The sequence below is a fragment of the Schistocerca nitens genome, chromosome 7, assembly GCF_023898315.1.
Source record: "Schistocerca nitens isolate TAMUIC-IGC-003100 chromosome 7, iqSchNite1.1, whole genome shotgun sequence".
In the NCBI taxonomy this organism is placed as follows: domain Eukaryota; kingdom Metazoa; phylum Arthropoda; class Insecta; order Orthoptera; family Acrididae; genus Schistocerca; species Schistocerca nitens.
Window position 1 is genome coordinate 461,125,891 of NC_064620.1, and position 20,213 is coordinate 461,146,103.

At 42.2% G+C, this 20,213-nt stretch overlaps 1 protein-coding gene across 3 annotated transcripts in view; it reads right to left on the reverse strand.

The window, feature by feature from the left end:
- The window catches only part of LOC126194643 (ankyrin repeat and IBR domain-containing protein 1-like), a 601,659-nt gene that overhangs the window by 96,428 nt on the left and 485,018 nt on the right, over positions 1 to 20,213 (reverse strand). For all 3 annotated transcript variants that reach the window (XM_049932817.1, XM_049932818.1, XM_049932819.1), the window contains one exon: positions 9,256 to 9,441. In XM_049932817.1, the coding sequence (XP_049788774.1) occupies positions 9,256 to 9,441 (186 nt within the window). The remainder of the gene's footprint in view (positions 1 to 9,255; positions 9,442 to 20,213) is intronic.

Below are 20,213 nucleotides of genomic sequence, written 5' to 3' on the forward strand. Positions count from 1 at the left end.
AGAAGAAGAAAGTGCATGTTGGAGTTCCCGCATGGAGAAAACAGTATTGTAGCTTTCGCGATTTTGAGAGGAGAAAGCAAGATGTCGCACATCCGCTGCACGTTTCTTCGGGAGAAACGCTGGCGGGTAATTTGAAGAGCTCGAAATCTCAGCAAAGTGCTGACCCAATGAGTTAGAAATTGCGACGGGGTCCACTAATGTATCATGCGCGACAGTGAGCCCAGAGACCGGGCAGAAACTAGGCGCGCCTGAGAACCGACGAAGCCGACTCCAAACTTCCGAGGAGGGAGTGAAGGTGTTAAATGAGCTAATAAAGAATTTCCAGCTTGCCTTCTTGCTATCGCGGATGACACGACGGCATCGCGCACGGAACTGCTTATAGCGGATACAGTTGGCCAAAGTAGGATGGTGGCGGAAAACGCGAAGAGCACGTCGCCGCTCACGTATTGCGTCACGGCATGCCTCGTTCCACCAAGGAACTGGGGGGTGCCAGGGCAATTTGGAGGTGCGTGGTATTGAATGTTCTGCAGCTGTAAGAATAACGTCGGTAATATGTGTGATCTCATCGTCGACGCTGGGAAGGTGACGGTCATCGAATGTCACTAGAGACGAAAATAGTGTCCAATCGGCTTGGGCAAACTTCCAGCGTCGTGGGCGCATATATGGCAGTTGAGGCTGCAGTCTAAGGACACATGGAAAGTGGTCACTCGAGTGTGTATCATCAAGGGCGAACCATTCGAAGCGCCGAGCTAGCGGAACAGTACCGACCGCAAGGTCCAAATGAGATAAATTTGTCATGGAGGCAGACAAAAATGTGGGGACCCCAGTGTTGAGGCAAACTAGATCCGCTTGGTGGAAGACGTCTAGCAATAGTGAGCCACGTGGACAAGGATGTGGAGATCCCCAAAGCGGGTGGTGGGCATTGAAGTCCCCAACCAGGAAATAGGGGGGTGGAAGCTGACCAAGAAGATGAAGATCAGCTCGTGCCATTGGTGTGGACGATGGAGTGTATACAGTACAAAGAGAGAACGTGTATCCAGAAAGGGAAAGACGGATGGCGACAGCTTGGAAGGAAGTGTTTAAGTGGATTGGGTGATAATGGAGAGTATCATGGAGAAGAATCATGAGTCCTCCATGGGCTGGAGTGCCTTCAACAGAGGGGAGATCATATCGAACGGACTGAAAATGGGGGAGAACAAAGTGGTCATGGGGACACAGCTTTGTTTCCTGAAGACAGAAGATGACCGGCGAGTAGGATCGTAAGAGGATCGACAATTCATCCCGATTGGCTCGAATGCCGCGGATATTCCATTGGATAATGGACATAGGGTGAACAGAAAATGGAGGAATGTGACCAAAGTTGCTGTCAACTCAACGACTGCTCAGAACTTGCGACCGACAGCATGGAATGGCATTCAGCCGAAGGCAGAAGATCCTGATCCATAGGTTGTTCAGGAGCAGCTCCTGCCACCAGCGATCGGCCGGATGATCGGCCGCCAGCAGTGCGCCTCGGCGACACAGAAGACGGCTGAGGGCGATATCCGCTAGGTGGTGCTGTAGATGGGACACGCCTTGGCGGAGAAGGAGATGAACTGGGTTTCTTTGTAGCCTTCTTGGAAATATGATGTTTAGAAGAAGGAGGAACCGATGGTTGTGAAGTTGGGGTACGTAAAAAATCTTCACGAGTATGCTCTTTCTTCGAAGTCTTGGTGTCTGACTTTTGGGCTCGAGATTTAGCAGAACCCGATGAAGGGTGAGCCATAGAGTGGGCAGGCGAAAGTGGTGAGGTTGAACGGGCGTTCTTTGCGCTGGCCGATCTGACGACCGTGGCACTAAAGGTGAGGTCGCAAGTCTGCGTGGCCGCCTCCTTTGTTGGCCGAGGAGAAGCAAGGACAGAGCTGTATTTTCCTGTCTGAGGCACGGTGGGCTGTCGACTGGCGAATAATTTTCGAGCAGCAAAGGTCGACACCTTTTCCTTCACTCTGATTTCCTGGATGAGCTTTTCGTCCTTAAAAATGGGGCAATCACGAGAGGAAGCAGCATGGTCACCCATACAGTTGATGCAGCGAGGGGATGGAGGTGGACAAGCACCATCATCGGCATCCTTGCCACACGTAACACATTTGGCCGGATTGGAACAGGACTGGCTGGTGTGATTGAACCACTGACACCGATAGCAACGCGTAGGGTTTGGGATGTAAGGGCGAATGGAAATTATCTCATAGCCTGCTTTGATTTTCGATGGGAGTTGAACTTTGTCAAATGTCAAGAAGACAGTGCGGGTTGGAATGATGTTCGTGTCAACCCTTTTCATAACTCTATGAACAGCCGTTACGCCCTGGTCAGACAGGTAGTGCTGAATTTCTTCGTCAGACAATCCATCGAGGGAGCGTGTATAAATGACTCCACGCGAGGAATTTAAAGTGCAGTGCGCTTCAACCCAGAAAGGGAAGGTGTGGAGCAGTGAAGTACGCAGCAATTTTTGTGCCTGGAGGGCACTGACTGTTTCTAACAACAAGGTGCCATTCCGTAATCTGGAACAAGACTTTACAGGACCTGCAATTGCATCGACACCTTTCTGAATAATGAAAGGGTTGACTGTGGAGAAGTCGTGACCTTCGTCAGACCGAGAAACAAAAAGGAACTGTGGCAACGATGGAAGAACTGTCTGTGGCTGAGACTAAGTGAACTTACGCTTGTGAGCAGACATAGTGGAAGGTGAGGAAACCATTGTGGAAGAATCCCCCATGATTACCGGCGTCTCCGATGGCGCGCTCCTCCCTTGTGGGGGCCCTCTCTGAGGGCACTCCCGCCTTAGGTGATTGTTCACACCTCAGGTCACACCTCCCGACAAACGGACGGAGGGACCAATCGGCACTTTCGGAAGGTATCAGCTCGGGTGATCACCCCTCCCTGGGCCTGGCCGTTACCAGGGGGTACGTACGTGTCCTACCTGTCTACCCGGGGTGGGGAATTACGCGTTACCCCGTCACAGGCTATGCACAAAAATGCGTGGGTCGGCCTTCAGACACGCACAGGGAGGAAGAAAGAGAAAGGGAAAAACAAAGAAAGAGAAAGGAAAGAGGAGAGGTCTCAAACGCCGCAGCGGAGAAAAGGGTAAAGAGAAGAGGTAAGGAAAAGAGAAGGACAAAGGAAGGATGAAGACATACAAGCAGAGAAGGCGAAGAATGCGGTACCTTTACGAGCGTCCGTCTCCGGACGTAGGCACAAACCATACTCCCAGAGGGGGAGAAAGGGAAGGAAAGAGCCAGAGGTGAGGGGAGGAGGGGCGAAGATGGGGGAGAGGGAAGGATGCGGAAAAGGAAGGTATGCAGCCCGGAAAGGAAGGAGGGCCACATTAGCTCGGGGTCCCGTGCTCGCTACGCACGTATCCACAAAAGAGTTGTGGACCCCCTGGGGGGCTATTCAGTGTAGTCTGCACAGTTACCTCTTAGTATAAGTATCAAAATTTGTCAAGGAAAATACCTTCACTGACAAGTATCATTGCTTGTTATGTATGTTATTCAATTTATTGAATGAGAGGGAAAACTAACAATGGTTTTGTAGGAGAAAGTGACAGAATATGATACCAGGATGATAAAGCCTAGTAAGTAAACACTGTGCAAAAAAAGGAATTTATTTTATTTCATGTTATTTTATTTTTTATTTTTATTTTTTTTGGGTAGGGGGGGGGGGGGATGGGTGGAGGGGATGTGTGGACATGCTATCAAGTGAAGAGGGAAACTCACCCAGAGAAGAAAAAGAGAAGTACTCACAAGGACTATTGCATTGGTGACAGCAATAAATTTGCTACTGAGTAGGTCTGTGCTACGTATAGTATACAGTATTAGAAACTATTAACCCTACTGAAAGTTTACAATATTTTATATTTATACTGTAATTAAAAACCAACAAAGAAGACACCAGGAAACATTATCTAACCCTACGAGTGCCCTGGATGTGTTAACATGCACCACCGCTACTGTCCCCAAGTGCTCTGGACATTTTTAAATGGACCTTTTGTCCTCCCATCAGCTGCTCTAGGCATGTACATGTGCACTCCGTTTCCACATCCTTTGTGCTCCCTACATGTTAACGCATCTGCCTGCTTATGGCTCTGTGTGCTCCGGATGAGTAAACGCACAAGGCACTTAGCACCCACATAGAGCAGCCAAGTAGCAGAATTTCTGCCCTGAGCGCTCAGCAGCTTTCCATCATTCGGCCTTTGTGGACTTGCTGCTGTAATCTTATTCACATTGCTGATTTCATCTTCATTTTTGTCTGAGAAAATGGCACATTACTGTGGTTGAACAGAGGAAGAAATCTTGAAAATAGTGAAAGGTAATTATACTTGGTGCTTGGCATCACAGGATAAAACAAACTGAAGTAGAGTATCAGATGCCTCCATATAAAGACCACTGCAAAAGTGTTGCTAGAGAGACTAGCAGGCAAACTGATATCATTACATGTAGTTGTCATGAATTCTAAAGGTTTAAATAAACAAAAGGTCTCAGTGGAAACTAAAATAATCAATCCATTTAGTTACTTAGCGATTACATCTTTTGGTACATAACAACAAACAGGTTTCGATTAAAGGTGAGTATCCCACACAAGGTATTATAAGTATTAATGTGTGCAATACCACAGTATTCTTTTCTGACAAGACATAAAATGCTGTCGAAAGAGATACACCCACACAAAAAAAAAAACCATCTACATCTCAATAGATAAAAAGCTTTCATTGCAAAAAAAAACCTCATTTCAATGTTTTGAATTTTTTTTTTTTTTTAAATACAAAGGATATTAAAACCACATGACTGCCATTGCAAATGGGCAGAACACTGGCAGAAACGCACACAACACTCCCATGGATATGAGAATCAATATCCTGAGAACAGTGATCATATGACTTTGCACTCCATTTTTTAAATAAAATTTCAATTTGTTAGTTTCATTTCATACACAGCAATAAATGACATAAAATGAACCATACAAAAAGTCTACACAATGAGTTTTTACATCTTTAAAAATCTTGAAATATCATGTAATGCTTTATTTTATTGGATGCAGTACAGTAACTAAGAAGAGTAATGGAAAGAAATTCATTCTTTTAAGATATCATTGCAGTAGTTACTCAGAGATGAAGAAGCTTGCACAGGGCAGAGTAACATGGAGAGCTGGATCAAACCAGTCTCTGGACTGAAGATCACAACAACAAGATATCATACTGTAAGATTTTAAAGCATCAAATGGTTTTCTTAAAACCAGATTGCGTGTGTTTCAAACGAACCATATGTAAAGTCAATGTAATATATTTTTACCTCACAAAATTCTTAAAATTTTGTGCAGTCTTTTATTTAACCAGATGCAGGTCAGCAATTTGGATAATAATGAAAAGAAAGATGTCATACTGTAACATGTGAAATTTTTTTGCCAGATAGTTTTCTTAGAGTGAAGTGATAAGTATTTCATTAGTGGCCTGCCACTCAACTGTGTCACTGACAATTCATGAATTAAATCAACAAATGAGGAGTGAAAAAGTTATTACTGTGGTTCCCAATGACTGACGATGTATTAGAGAACTATCACTAATAGATTCACCCTTTCCTCGAGTTACTACAGTTATGAATATGTGTGGGGCAGCAGATTTATGGAAGAGTAACTATGAAAGAATTCTTAGTTACTGAGATGAATCCTATGTGATGCATTGCTTTTGTCATAGGCTTCTACCATCCTACTAAAAATTCCAAGAAAGGTACAATTCTTAGGCACAAAACAGCATTGACACACCTGTGTGTTTGTCTATGGAGTGTTTCATCTCCAGAGGAGTTTTAAAGTGAGAAACTTAAGTTCATTTTTTCCCTTTCTTTTTTGAGTCTTCGGTGTTCTAACTGGTTTCATGAAACCTACCACAAATTCTTCTCCTGTGTCAACCTCTTCATCTCACAGTAGCACGGGCAACCTATGCCCTCAATTATTTTCTGGGTGTATTCCATCCTCTGACTTCCTCTAAAGTTTTTACCCTCTAAAGCTCGTTCTAGTACCATGGAAGTTATCCTGTGACATATTAACAGATGTCCTGCTACCCTGTCCTTCTTCTTGTTGGTTTTTTCCATATATTCCTATCCTTGCCAATCTTCCCATATTTCCCAGCATTTTCCAAGTGTACCTCCTCCTCTTATGATTCTTGAACAGTGTTCACTATAACTGTTTACAATAACTCTCTTTCTCTGCCCTACCTTGCTATTCATAACAAATCCTACTCCGGTTATACCATTTTCTGCTGCTGTTGATATTACCCTCATTTTCTGCTGCTGTTGATATTACCCTGTACTTGCCTGACCAGGAACCCTTGTCTTCTTTCCATTTCACTTCACTGGTCCCCACTATATATAGACTGAACCTTAGTATTTCCCTTTTCAGATTTCCTAGTTTTCCTATCACATTCAAATTTCTGAGATTCCATGCCCTGACTCATAGAACATTGTGCTTTCATTGGTTATTCAGTCTTTTTCTCAAGGTCACCTTCCCCTTGACAGTCATCTCCTGGAAATCTGAATGGTGGACTAGTCTGGAATCTTTTGCCACTGGAGATATCATCATGACACTTCTTCAATTATTGTCGTATGTCCTGTGAATACACATTATGTCTCTTCAAAACAGTGGCTTCCATTGCTTCCTGCATCCTCATGCCACTGATCATTGTTGATTCTTCTGCTTTTAGGGGCAGTTTCCCACCCCAAGGGCAAGAGAGTGCCCTGAGCCTGTGTTCGCTCCTGCAAACTCTTTGACAAAGCTGTTTGCTGAATGTGGGTGACTACTTATGCCAGAAGTCATTGGCCACCATTGCTGATGATTTTTATTCAAAATTTAAGTGGTGGCAGGATTGGAACCCAGTACCAAAAAGACACTACCCCTAGACTATGCGTACTCAAGTAGATAGTCTTTCTTTCCTTTAAAATGTATTTTTCTGTACTCAAGTAGATAGTCTTTCTCTCCTTTAAAATGCATTTTTCTGTTCTTTCTGCATCCACGGCATCAGGGCAACCTGTAATATTTATTGTTAATAGAGTAACTGTATTTATTTCTTACTGATGGGGGCTGGGGGAAGGCAAAACTTGTAACAGCAGCTAAAGTCATCATGCCCAGCACTCCAGGAATATGCAGCACAGGGGAGATAGACCATGTGGTAAATCCAGTATTTAGGTAGTGGTCAGAACATGGTCTCCCAGGCAATGACAAAGCTATGCTCTCCATGGAGTGTAGCAAGCCCGTTTGTAGCAGTCAAATGGTTAAAATATGCGAAGCTAGATGAGGGAGAATGTGCAAAGGAACAGAAATATTTGTGAAGAGGACATATTAAATTAGATTTTAACCAAGTGATTTGGCGATGGACTTCTACTCAGAAGGACAGGAGTTTGATTCCCCATCTGTCCATGGGGTAGGTGAATGGAAAAAGGAGGTGGGTGGGGACGGAAGAGCACAGTAAAGCATAGTAAAGTGTGACTAAGGTCTATGAGGAAGAGGCTGCAGGAGAACAAGACAGGAATGTGACACTGGTGAGCTCACAATCATCCTGGCCTCAGTCTCTTTTAGCCCCTGTCCACTGTCCAACACCCAACCCACCCCTGTCTCTCTTCTCATGGCTCTCCCCTCCCCCACCTTCTCACTTCACTCATTCCACACTTACAGAGTCTTCTTCATGGCCCCTGTTCTAGCTCCCACTTCCATTAACTTCACTGTGTGCCACATGTAACTCCCCACACCCGCACCAGGTCCAGCTCACTAGTATCACATTTCCAGCCTGTTCCCTTCCTACCTTTCCCTTTCATATCCTTATCCCGGTTGAGCTATAATGTGAGGTACCATGTAATCAACCAGGATAACACCGTCTGAAAGCTTAGCGACATTTTCAGTCCTGTTTATGGGCTACTGACTGCTCAATGCCTCCGCTTTATGGAGAGTTTTCTTGTTTAATCCTTCCAGTATTTATATGTGATGTAGATTCACAACAAAGGAATTTGACAGTTATATGGTTAATTTCATGTGGAGTATAAAATTAAGTGTTTTCAAGTAAAGTGTTCACAAATTTCAAACTGTGGAAATTAATAACTTTAGGAGTAAAGGAGACCATTCACCGACAAGCAGAAACATTGAGTTGTAGACAGTCACATACAAAACAGAGATAGAATGCTTGCTGGCTTGTGGCAAATACAGGGATTCCTCTGAAGGAGAGCAAGTTTTCTTTCTCTTTTTCATGTGTGCTTGTTGACAATTCTTCTGCTTTTTAGGAAATGGTCTCCTTTACTCCCGAAGTATTTACATTCTACCAGAACTTTCTTACAAAAAAATTTAATAACTATGATTATCAGTAAAATTACAGAGATTTTCCAGCAACATTTCTGCAGTCTCATTTATTGTAAATGCATGAATTAAAAATAGATACTCAGTTTCATTAATTGGATGTCTTCTCTGAGAGTAGGTCCTTTGTGTATCTTTTTATTGTGTGTCGCTGTTTTCCTTTCCTGTTTGCAGTATATGCAACCTCATTTTTCGAAAATAGACAGAACAAACATTTAAATAGCAATGACCATCTTCAGGTCTGTGTCATAACTCGTCCTAAAATAAAAAAGGCATAATGGTATCATCACAAAATATATACAAAATCAGTATATCTATACCACACATATTTAAAATATGATGTAAACTAGGCCACAGTTCTGGCAGTCATACTGCCTCTATTGCTACTGGCCACGACCAGCAGCGATAGAGGCCGCATGACTCTGCCAGAGCTGTGGCTTGCTATGCTATCCTGATTTAGTGTACATTTTGTGGCAATTCCACTACGCCTTTATTATTTTAGAACAAGTTAAAAAGCAGATCTGAAGATGGTGATTGCTGACTGAAACTGGTAGTCTAATGACCAAAGGTTTTGTGAACGTTGGCAGAAATAAAAGAAACTCATTCTGCACTTCCTGGATCACTGTTTAGACCCCCCACAACTATGTTGCAACTTGTGAAAAACATTTAACTGTTGGTTGAGAGCATTTTCTATTCATGAAATACAAGGGCACAACATCTGTAATTAGGACACTGCTTCTATTTTGACATATAATTTTTATAGATAGAAAATTGACAGTAATAAAAGCAATTCTTGTACAAGTGGCTCGGTTTTCAGTACCAACACTAAAATAATGATAAGGTAGTTCTTTTGAATGAAAGAATTAAATTTCATTTCAGTAACAATATACACACCTGTTTCACTGCTGGCGTCTAGTCGTTGGCCAGCTAAACTACGAAGAAAATTGTCAACAGCAACATCAACGTCAATATCCATATCTTGGTCATTTTCAGTTTCCTGCACAGTGTCCTGCTGCTGTTCACGATCACACAGAGATAATTCAATTGCAAGTTCTAACTGATGCTGATCTTCACGATTCCCTGGAATAAAATAATACATTTTGGAGGATCAATTTCAACTAACATGTAACACTACAGTAGTTTCAGTATTTGATTACTATTGTATGTCATCTGGATACAAATCATGCAATGCAATGCAATGCAATGATTTCATACTGTCATTATACACTGACATAAGTGAAAATTGCAACACCAATGGTAATTGTGGCTGAAATGAAATTTATATCAAGCAAGACACATAAGACAATACAAAAATGATTAGAAATACAGATCTATCCATGATCTCTGTCTTTGAGAATTTAGTATAGGGTGGAGCCCTCAGGCTCTGCAATTAGAGCCTCAAAGCATCCTGTAATGGAATCAAAGAAGGCTTAGTACTGAAAAATCTTCTTCCCCATAATTTGTATGTGAGTTCACAAACCATCAAAAATGTTTCTTACAAGAGAGTGACAAAAAAGTTTCAACGAACTATACTCCAAGTGTGTTTGGTGTGGAACATATCACACAAAAGTGCAGACTAGGAAGTTGTACTATTCATAGTTCTTCAAGGAAGGCTTGCAAATCTTTCACCATCATGGCTTGGCATTGCCTTGCTTAAGTATTGTTTATTGTTACTGTTTCACACTGTAATAACTCTATGCTGTCTAGTAAAACTAATTTAGATAGAATTCTGCCAAGATAAGGCATTCATGTTAAGTAAAGCTATGTGGACTCTTTCTGAGAAAGCCTCTGCAAGGGTTAATGTTGCTACTCTTTGTGTATTCATTCCCATGGAATATGTGAAACTGGTGCACATGCTAATCTTATAACCTGGTGTAAGCAATGTGGTGATGCTACTAAGTTCAGTGATGGTGATTTGTATGCATATTATAGCATGAGGTAGGGGCAGTGCTACAGGCTTAATAACCTCCCTCATGAAGCAGCTGTTCAGACTACCCTAAGTGCCTACGGGTCAAGATAACATACTGTATGCAGTGGCCTACCAGATCAAGAAGGCAGGTGCTGGTAGGTGTGAATATTACTGAACCATCAGTTTAATACATCATTGTTGCAAAATACAGGGTGTCCACAATGAGACTCCAACAATTTAATATCCTACATCTTTCTCATTTCAGATGGTGGACCTGTGAATCCTGAAGGGGCAGACAGAGCAACTCAACAAGTTAGTGGTGTGCAAATTTGATATGCCAAGTGGCCATAGTGGAGCTGCAATCAATTGTTTTAGCAAAATGGAGGATATGAAAGATCATGCACAAGTGGTCTGGTGGTATGCATAGACAAAATCGGAGACCCAAGTGCAAAGCAACTTTCGTCGAGTTTACAACAAAGCGCCCCCGTCGTTCAAGACTATAAAGAAGTGGTGTGATCAGTTTTTGGCTACTGGGAGTGTTACGAAAGGGCATGGTGGTGGTAAGCCTAGGATCAACGAACATCATGTGGAACAAGTGCGGCGGTCATTCGAACAAAGTCCACAGAAGTTAGTGCGACAGACAGCACGAGAACTTTGTATGATACGTTCAACAGTGCACAAAGTGCTTCATCAGCGATTATGTTTGTACGCATATAAAGTGCAGGTTGTGCAAGAAATCAAGCCTGATGATCGACCAAAGCAAGAAAAATTTGCATGTGTCATGTTAGATCGCATTGCCGCGGACGAGACATTTTTATCATGCATGATGTTTACTGACAAGGCAACCTTTCATGTGTCAGGGGCTGTCAATCGTCACAATGTGCGCATCTGGGTGTCCGAAAATCCACATGCACCTAGGGAACATATGTGCGACAGTCCAAAAGTTAATGTGTGGTGTGGTTTGATGATAAATCGCATTGTTGGGCCGTGTTTCTTTCAGGAGCCGACTGTGGATGGAGCCATCTACCTGGACATGTTGGAACAATTTACTGTGCCACAGATAACAGACCTGCAGCCAAATGTGATGTGTCAACAGGACGGTGCACTACCCCGTTGGAGCCTTGATGCCCGAAAATTTTAAAATGACACATTCCCGCAACGATGGATTGGCCGTGGATGTCCAATTCCTTGGCCGCCACGTTCGCCCGACATAACCCCCCTCGATTTTTTCTTGTGGGGTTATGTGAAAGACCAGGTATATGCTACACCAGTAAAGGACCTGCAAGACTTGAAACAGTGCATAAGAATTGTCATAAACTCTGTCACAGAACAGATTCTCCATAATACATGGCACGAAATCGATTATAGACTTGATATTCTTCACGCTACCCATGGCACCCATGTTCAAGGGTACTGAACTGTCCATCTGTGTATGAAAACTTGACGAGCTGCTGTATGATTTCCCTGTATTTGTTCGTCAATAAATTGTGTTTCCTCTCAGATTTTATGAGTTCAAATGTTGGAGTCTCATTGTGGACACCCTGTACTTACCCATATTATCTACTGAAGACTTGAACAGCATGAGGTAGGGGCAGTGCTACAGGCTTAATAACCTCCCTCATGAAGCAGTTGTTCAGACTACCCTAAGTACCTAGGGGTCAAAATAACATACTGTATGCAGTGGCCTACCAGATCAAGAAGGCAGGTGCTGATAGGTGTGAATATTACTGAACCATCAGTTTAATACGTCACTGTTGCAAAATACTTACACAAATTATCTACAGAAGAATTGAACAACTGGTAGACACCAGCCTGTGTGAAGATAACCTAGATTCCAGAGAAATGTAGGAACCTGGTGGCAATACTCACCAGATGAACTGTCTAAGAAAATATATTGAAGAAAGACAAACCTAAATACTGTAGGAGCGAAGGAGACCATTCACTGAAAAGCAGAAGTGTTGAGTTGTTAACAGGAACATACAATGAAGGTGGCATGGGTGTCTGAATTGGGAAAGAGTGACAACAACCTTCTTGGCAACAGTTTGGTGGTGGCCACTCATTCTGGTGGATAGCTGGTTGGTAGTCAAACACAAAAAGTACAGTGTTTGCAGCAGTGTTGGTGTATAGCATGGCTTCTGGCCTCTGATGTGGTAGGATAAGTCTGTGACAGAATGGGAGTAGGAAGAGCTGGGTTGGTGACTGCGTAGATCTTGCACTTGCGTCTTCCACAGGGATATGATCCCTGTAAGAAGGGACTAGGTTTGGGAGTGGCATAGGAATGGACCAGGATGTTTTGGAGGTTGGATGGGCAATGGACACCACTTTAGGAGAGGTGGGAATGATCTTGGGTAGGATTTCCCTCATTTCAGGGCATGATTAAGAATAATAAAGCCCTGATGAAGGATGTTGTTCAGTTGCTTATACCCAGTGTGGCATTGGCTGATGAAGAGCACACCCCGTTGTAGCTGGTTCTTTGGGGTGGTTGGAGGATTGGGCGTATGAGGGGATGGATATGGCACAGAAAATCTGTTTGTGGACTAGGTCTGCAGAATAGTGCCTCTCTGTGAAGGCCTTTGTGAGACCTTCAGCATATTGGGCAAGGGATTTCTTGGTACTGCAGATACACTGTTCCCAAGTAACACAGCTGCATGGAAGGGATTTTTTGGTGTGGAATGGATGGCTCCTTTTGAAATTCAGGTATTGTTGGTGGTAGGTGGCATAATGTGGACAGAGGTGTTTGTGGGGCTGTTAGAGAAGAGAAAGTCGATGTCAAGGAAAGTGGCACACTGTGTTGAGCAGGACCATGTGGCACAGGTGGGAGAGATGTTGAGGTTGTGAAGGAATAAAGTTAGGGTGTCTTGGCCCTGAATCCAGATCATGAACATACCACCAATGAACCTAAACCAGATCAGGTGTTTGAGGTTTTTGGAGGCTAGAAAGGTTTCCTCTAGATGGTCCATAAACAGGTTGGCATAGGAGTGTGCCATTTGGGTGTCCATGGCTGGGCCACAGATTTGTTTGTTTGTATACCTTCACTTTTGGAGAAGAAGTAATTGTGTGCTAGGATAAAGTCAGTAAGTTGTATGAAGAATGAAGTAGTGAGTTTGGAGCCTGAAGGACTCTGGGAGAGGTAGTGATCAATAGGTCCATGGGCGTAAGGAAAGTTCACTATAGAGAGGTGGCACCAATAGTGATGAGTAGGGGTCTAAGAAGTAAGGGTGTGGAGATGGTGGTGAGACAGTGAAAAACTGGTTAGCATCTCTGATGTGGGAGACTGATTTCAGGCAATTAATTGGAGGTGGTGGTCAACAAGAGCAGAAATTCTTTCAGTGGGATCACAATAACCAACTACAATAGGGTGTCAATGACTGTTGGGTTTGTGGATTTTGGAGAGCATGTGGAATGTGTGCGTGTGTGGAATGACGTTGGGGAGAGAGGGGGGATACTCGGGTAGATGTTCTGGGAAGTGGCTAAGGGTTTCATTAGGAAGGAGGAGTTGGAAAGTTCACAGAAGCCTTTTGCCAGGTAGTCCCTGTGATTCATCAGAAAAGTTGTGGAGCCTATGTCTGCAGGGAGTATGATTAGGCCAGGATCTGTTTTGAGGTGTATGGCTGTTCTTTCCTCTGCTGAATGGTTAGCATTCTGAGGAAGGGACCTGGGGAAGGATGGTGAGGCCAAGTCGGAGGTAAGGAATTCTCATAACATGACCAGGAGCTGTTTAAGTGAAACAGGGGGAGGTTCGTTGTTGGCTGGGGTGGTATGACATGGCTGAGGCGACGTTGGATGTTGGGATTAGGTTGGCTATGGTTGGCAGGATTGGTATCAGTGGTAGCAGAGACGTGTTTCCACTAGGGATCAGGAAAGGAGATTAGTTCTTTGACAAGTGCAACATGGTTAAACATGGAGTATACGTGGACAAAAAAAAGAAATTCCTGGATTTTTCCTGGATCTCCTGGTTAAAAACACACTATTTCCCACGTTAAAATACACATCTTCCAAGGTGAAAATACACTTTTTCCATGATAGGCAACAGTGTACTTTCCATTGGAGCTCTAAAAGCATCAATCCTTTGAGTGGTAAAGGTTTTATACACCAGTGAGAACTTCCCGGCACTTTAGAAAACAAAACTCGGCAAGCGAGAAAAGATAACGGCGCTTCAGAAAGATCTTTGATGTGCAGCAACATGTACATTGCATACTTCCATATAAAGATATGCTGCATATTTTTTATTATGAAAGTATAAATTCGAGTTCCACCAAACACAGCGCATTAGTTTCTGAAGCATTGAAACAGAGATTGCAATGCACTATTGTAAGCAAAAATTCGAATTCCATTGAACACAGCATGTTAGTCTGCAAAGCACTGAAATAAGAGATTGCAATGTGCTACTGTAAGCCAATCATAGCTCATGTCAAGTGATCTCATCAGCCAATCACATCAGATATGAGCATAGGGCACATGATGTATTTAGCCGATACCAACATCACTTAAGTAGCATGAGCACACAAATAGGAAAAGTTAATAGCTTAAATTAATGTACATAGAGTAACTAGAAGAAAAGCCAAGCTTTCAGATATAATACAGCTCTTTAAGCTTAATAAGCTACAAGAAAAGTTAAGCTTTCACATATAACATTGGTATTTTTAGCTTGTGTTGCACTTTAAGATACATCACACAAATGTGCCAGTAAAATTTTAAACAATGAAAATGTCTGGTCTTATGGGCTCAAAATTATTCTATGTGGCTGGTCCTGAAAGTTTTAAGTGTTAAATGAAAGTCAAACACTCTGTGATTTAAGAGATTCATTGCACATTCTCACATGTTACATAGTTCATCTTGCGTAAAAGAAAAGTTCCTTCTAAAATAACACTTTTCGAAGAACCATTTGCAATTCTTTCCCGCGACCTCTTAGACATGGGTTCGTTTCAGCAGTTGCCACGGAGCGCCAGAAAACAGGCGTTACTGCGCATGGGCAGCTACGATGATGCAGGAAGCCCGTATGTTCGTACACACATAGCATTAAGATATCTTACATGATGTCATAAAAGAAACAGGACATCAGAGGATGCTCCAAGACCACAGGAATTTCATAAACCATACTAAAATGTGTAATTCAGCTTAAAGGACACATTCATGTGTCCATATTCACAGTGAAGTAGGCCCCACCTGATATTAAGCTTTACAATGCACTTTTTGGGATGCAAATTTTCTTGAAATACCAGTACTGTATTGTCTCATGTTAGATCCTTTATTATGGCATAATGCCATATGTGCCAGAAGGTAAAAATATGCACTTGAATAGTGTGGAATGAAATACTTCATTTCTTATAAACTGACTGCATCTGCAGAAAAGATTAATAAAAGCCACATTTATTTAGCAAACTGACAAAAATAACTTCATTGATGTGCAAGGCAATTAATGCTTGACTGTCAAAAAGGCAGAAATAAAACAGAGTCAGAAAACTGAAACTATTAACAGCCTTCTGTTATTATGAGAATGTTTTTTACTTCACTTGATAGCTCCTGATCACAGAAATTCGTTTTGTTTTCATTTGACATGTGAATTGTAAATGAAGAGGAAATAAGACATCAGGAAACAGCAAAATCACTAAACGTAAACATGGGTCACTATCCCCCTCCCCACTAAAACCCAGACTGCTCTGCACACGCACAAGTCTGGCAGCTTGGGGGCACCAGAAAAATGTTTCCGTGTAGCATGACTGCTTCTTGCTACTGCTGCAGCCACACTTCAAGTAGTCAGAAGTGAGAGAAGGCACTGCTCATACACAACTCAACTGTGCATGTGCATGAGCCTGCTGGCAACTGCTCAAAATGAACTTTATGTAAACAGTTGTGACGTCACGCTCATCAGAAGCAGTTTGCTGTTATGAAGTATTCCATAGTCTTCATCCTAAAGTATTTGACACATTTTGCTGTTTATCAGCTCTTGTTGTTGTTGTTGTTGTTGTTGTTGTTGTTGTTGTGGTCTTCAGTCCTGAGACTGGTTTGATGCAGCTCTCCATGCTAATCTATCCTGTGCAAGCTTCTTCATCTCCCAGTACCTACTGCAACCTACATCCTTCTGAATCTGCTTAGTGTATTCATCTCTTGGTCTCCCTCTACGATTTTTACCCTCCACGCTGCCCTCCAATGCCAAATTTGTGATACCTTGATGCTTCAGGACATGTCCTACCAACCGGTCCCATCTTCTGGTCAAGTTGTGCCACAAACTCCTCTTCTCCCCAATCCTATTCAGTACCTCCTCATTAGCTACATGATCTACCCATCTAATCTTCAACATTCTTCTGTAGCACCACATTTTGAAAGCTTCTATTCTCTTCTTGTCCAAACTATTTATTGTCCATGTTTCACTTCCATACTTGGCTACAGTCCATACAAATACTTTCAGAAACAACTTCCTGACACTTAAATCTATACTCGATGTTAACAAATTTCTCTTCTTCAGAAACGCTTTCCTTGCCATTGCCAGTCTACATTTTATATCCTCTCTACTTCGACCATCATCAGTTATTTTGCTCCCCAAATAGCAAAACTCCTTTACTACTTCAAGTGTCTCATTTCCTAATCTAATTCCCTCAGCATCACGCGGCTTAATTTGACTACATTCCATTATTCTTGTTTTGCTTTTGTTGATGTTCATCTTATATCCTCCTTTCAAGACACTGTCCATTCCGTTCAACTGCTCTTCCAAGTCCTTTGCTGTCTCTGACAGAATTACAATGTCATCTGCGAACCTCAAAGTTTTTATTTCTTCTCCATGGATTTTAATACCTACTCCAAATTTTTCTTTTGTTTCCTTTACTGCTTGCTCAATATACAGATTGAATAACATCGGGGAGAGGCTACAACCCTGTCTCACTCCCTTCCCAACCACTGTTTCCCTTTCATGTCCCTCGACTCTTATAACTGCCATTTCATTTCTGTACAAATTGTAAATAGCCTTTCGCTCCCTGTATTTTACCCCTGCCACCTTTAGAATTTGAAAGAGAGTATTCCAGTCAACATTGTCAAAAGCTTTCTCTAAGTCTACAAATGCTAGAAACGTAGGTTTGCCTTTCCTTAATCTTTCTTCTAAGATAAGTCATAAAGTCAGTATCGCCTCATGTGTTCCAATATTTCTGCGGAATCCAAACTGATCTTCGCCGAGGTCAGCTTCTACCAGTTTTTCCATTCGTCTGTAAATAATTCGCATTAGTATTTTGCAGCTGTGACTTATTAAACTGATAGTTCGCCAATTTTCACATCTGTCAACACCTGCTTTCTTTGGGATTGGAATTATTATATTCTTCTTGAAGTCTGAGGGGATTTCGCCTGTCTCATACATCTTGCTCACCAGATGGTAGAGTTTAGTCAGGACTGGCTCTCCCAAGGCCGTCAGTAGTTCTAATGGAATGTTGTCTACTCCCAGGGCCTTGTCTTGCTCTGTCAAACTCTTCACGCAGTATCATGTCTCCCGTTTCATCTTCATCTACATCCTCTTCCATTTCCATAATATTGTCCTCAAGTACATCGCCCTTGTATAGACCCTCTATATACTCCTTCCACCTTTCTGCTTTCCCCTCTTTGCTTAGAACTGGGTTTCCATCTGAGCTCTTGATATTCATACAAGTGGCTCTCTTTTCTCCAAAGGTCTCTTTAATTTTCCTGTAGGCTGCATCTATCTTACCCCTAGTGAGATAAGCCTCTACATCCTTACATTTGTCCTCTAGCCATGCCTGCTTAGCCATTTTGCACTTCCTGTCGATCTCATTTTTGAGACGTTTGTGTTCCTTTTCACCTGCTTCATTTACTGCATTTTTATATTTTCTCCTTTCATCAATTAAATTCAATATTTCTTCTGTTACCCAAGGATTTCTACCAGCCCTCATCTTTTACCTACTTGATCCTCTGCTGCCTTCACTACTTCATCCCTCAGAGCTACCCATTCTTCTTCTACTGTATTTCTTTCCCCCATTCCTGTCAATTGTTCCCTTGTGCTCTCCCTGAAACTCTGTACAACCTCTGGTTTAGTCAGTTTATCCAGGTCCCATCTACTGAAATTCCCACATTTTTGCAATTTCTTCAGTTTTAATCTACAGTTCATAGCCAATAGATTGTGGTCATAGTCTACATCTGCCCCTGGAAATGTCCTACAATTTAAAACCTGGTTCCTAAATCTCTGTCTTACCATTACATAATCTATCTGATACCTTTTAGTATCTTCAGGATTCTTCCATGTATACAACCTTCTTTTATGATTCTTGAACCAAGTGTTAGCTATGATTAAGTTATGCTCTGTGCAAAAATCTACCAGACGGCTTCCTCTTTCATTTCTTAGCCCGAATCCATATTCACCTACTATGTTTAATTCTCCCCCTTTTCCTACTGTCGAATTCCAGTCACCCACGACTATTACATTTTCGTCTCCCTTCACTACCTGAATAATTTCTTTTATCTCATCATACATTTCTTCAATTTCTTCGTCATCTGCAGAGCTAGTTGGCATATAAACTTGTACTACTGTAGTAGGCGTGGGCTTCGTGTCTATCTTGGCCACAATAATGCATTCACTATGCTGTTTGTAGTAGCTTACCTGCACTCCTATTTTTTTATTCATTATTAAACCTACTCCTGCATTACCCCTATTTGATTTTGTATTTATAACCCTGTATTCACCTGACCAGAAGTCTTGTTCCTCCTGCCACCGAACTTCACTAATTCCCACTATATCTAACTTTAACCTATCCATTTCCCTTTTTAAATTTTCTAACCTACCTGCCCAATTACGGGATCTGACATTCCACGCTCCAATCCATAGAATGCCAGTTTTCTTTCTCCTGCCAGTTTTCTTTCTCCTGATAATGGCGTCCTCTTGAGTAGTCCCCGCCCGGAGATCCGAATGGGGGACTATTTTACCTCCGGGATACTTTACCCAAGAGGACACCATCATCATTTAACCATATTATTATATAACATTATTATATAACATTACCATGTTATTATCAGCTCTTACCAGTCAAAATTACAAAAATTTAACCAAAGACTAAAAACAATGAAAAATTCCTGGAATTGTAGAAAATTCCTGGTTTTTTTTTTTTTTTTTTTTTTTTTTTTTTTTTTTTTTTTTTGTGGTTTTCTCCCAGATAAAAAAATTCCCAGTTGTCCCGGAGTGTGTACACCCTGTTAAAATTAGGTACAGGCCTGAGGGTGAGGCTTTGGATTTAAACTCCTTTTGAGATTGAGAGTTTTGGTAGAAAGGTTAGTAACAGTGTTTTGGGTTTGTTTGGGTCCTGGATTTTTTGGAATATTGGTGAGAAGTTTTGGACGATACAGTAAATTGAAGAAGTCAGCTAGGCAGGACCTGAGTGCTATGAGGGATTGGTGAGGTTCACCATGGTAGCAACAGTGGTGCTACAATGCAGGAGTAGGACGTCAGTAGGTTAGACAATTTATGGAGACAGTGTCTGTAATGCTCTTCCACGTGCTGGATTCCAAGGGTTTCACTTCTGAAGATGTGGTGTATGTAGTAATAGAATCTTTCAGAGGGAGCAGAGGTGGTTCTGGGTTGCCTGTGTCATGGAGAGGTGTTTCTGCAGTACCATGTTTGTGAGGGATAGGGACTGGAGGAATCCGAAAATATAAAGTTCGTTACAAAAAAAAGGATGGGAATTTTTATGGTTAGGCCACTGTGTGTGTGTGTGGGGGGGGGGGATTCCATAGCTTAGTTAGCATTTAAGGGACTGGGAAAGGGTTATTTTTCTGAACTAATGCAGATAGATGAAGCAGCACTTCTGGGGGGTAGGGATGGTGCAAGGGAAATGGTAAAATGAGTTGGGAAATGGATGACTGAAAGTGTTAGGTGGTTATAAGGTGGGGTGATAGCAGAGCATAAGTTTGGGGATGGAAATAATGGGAGAAATGGTGCTGAGGGCAATGGGATAGT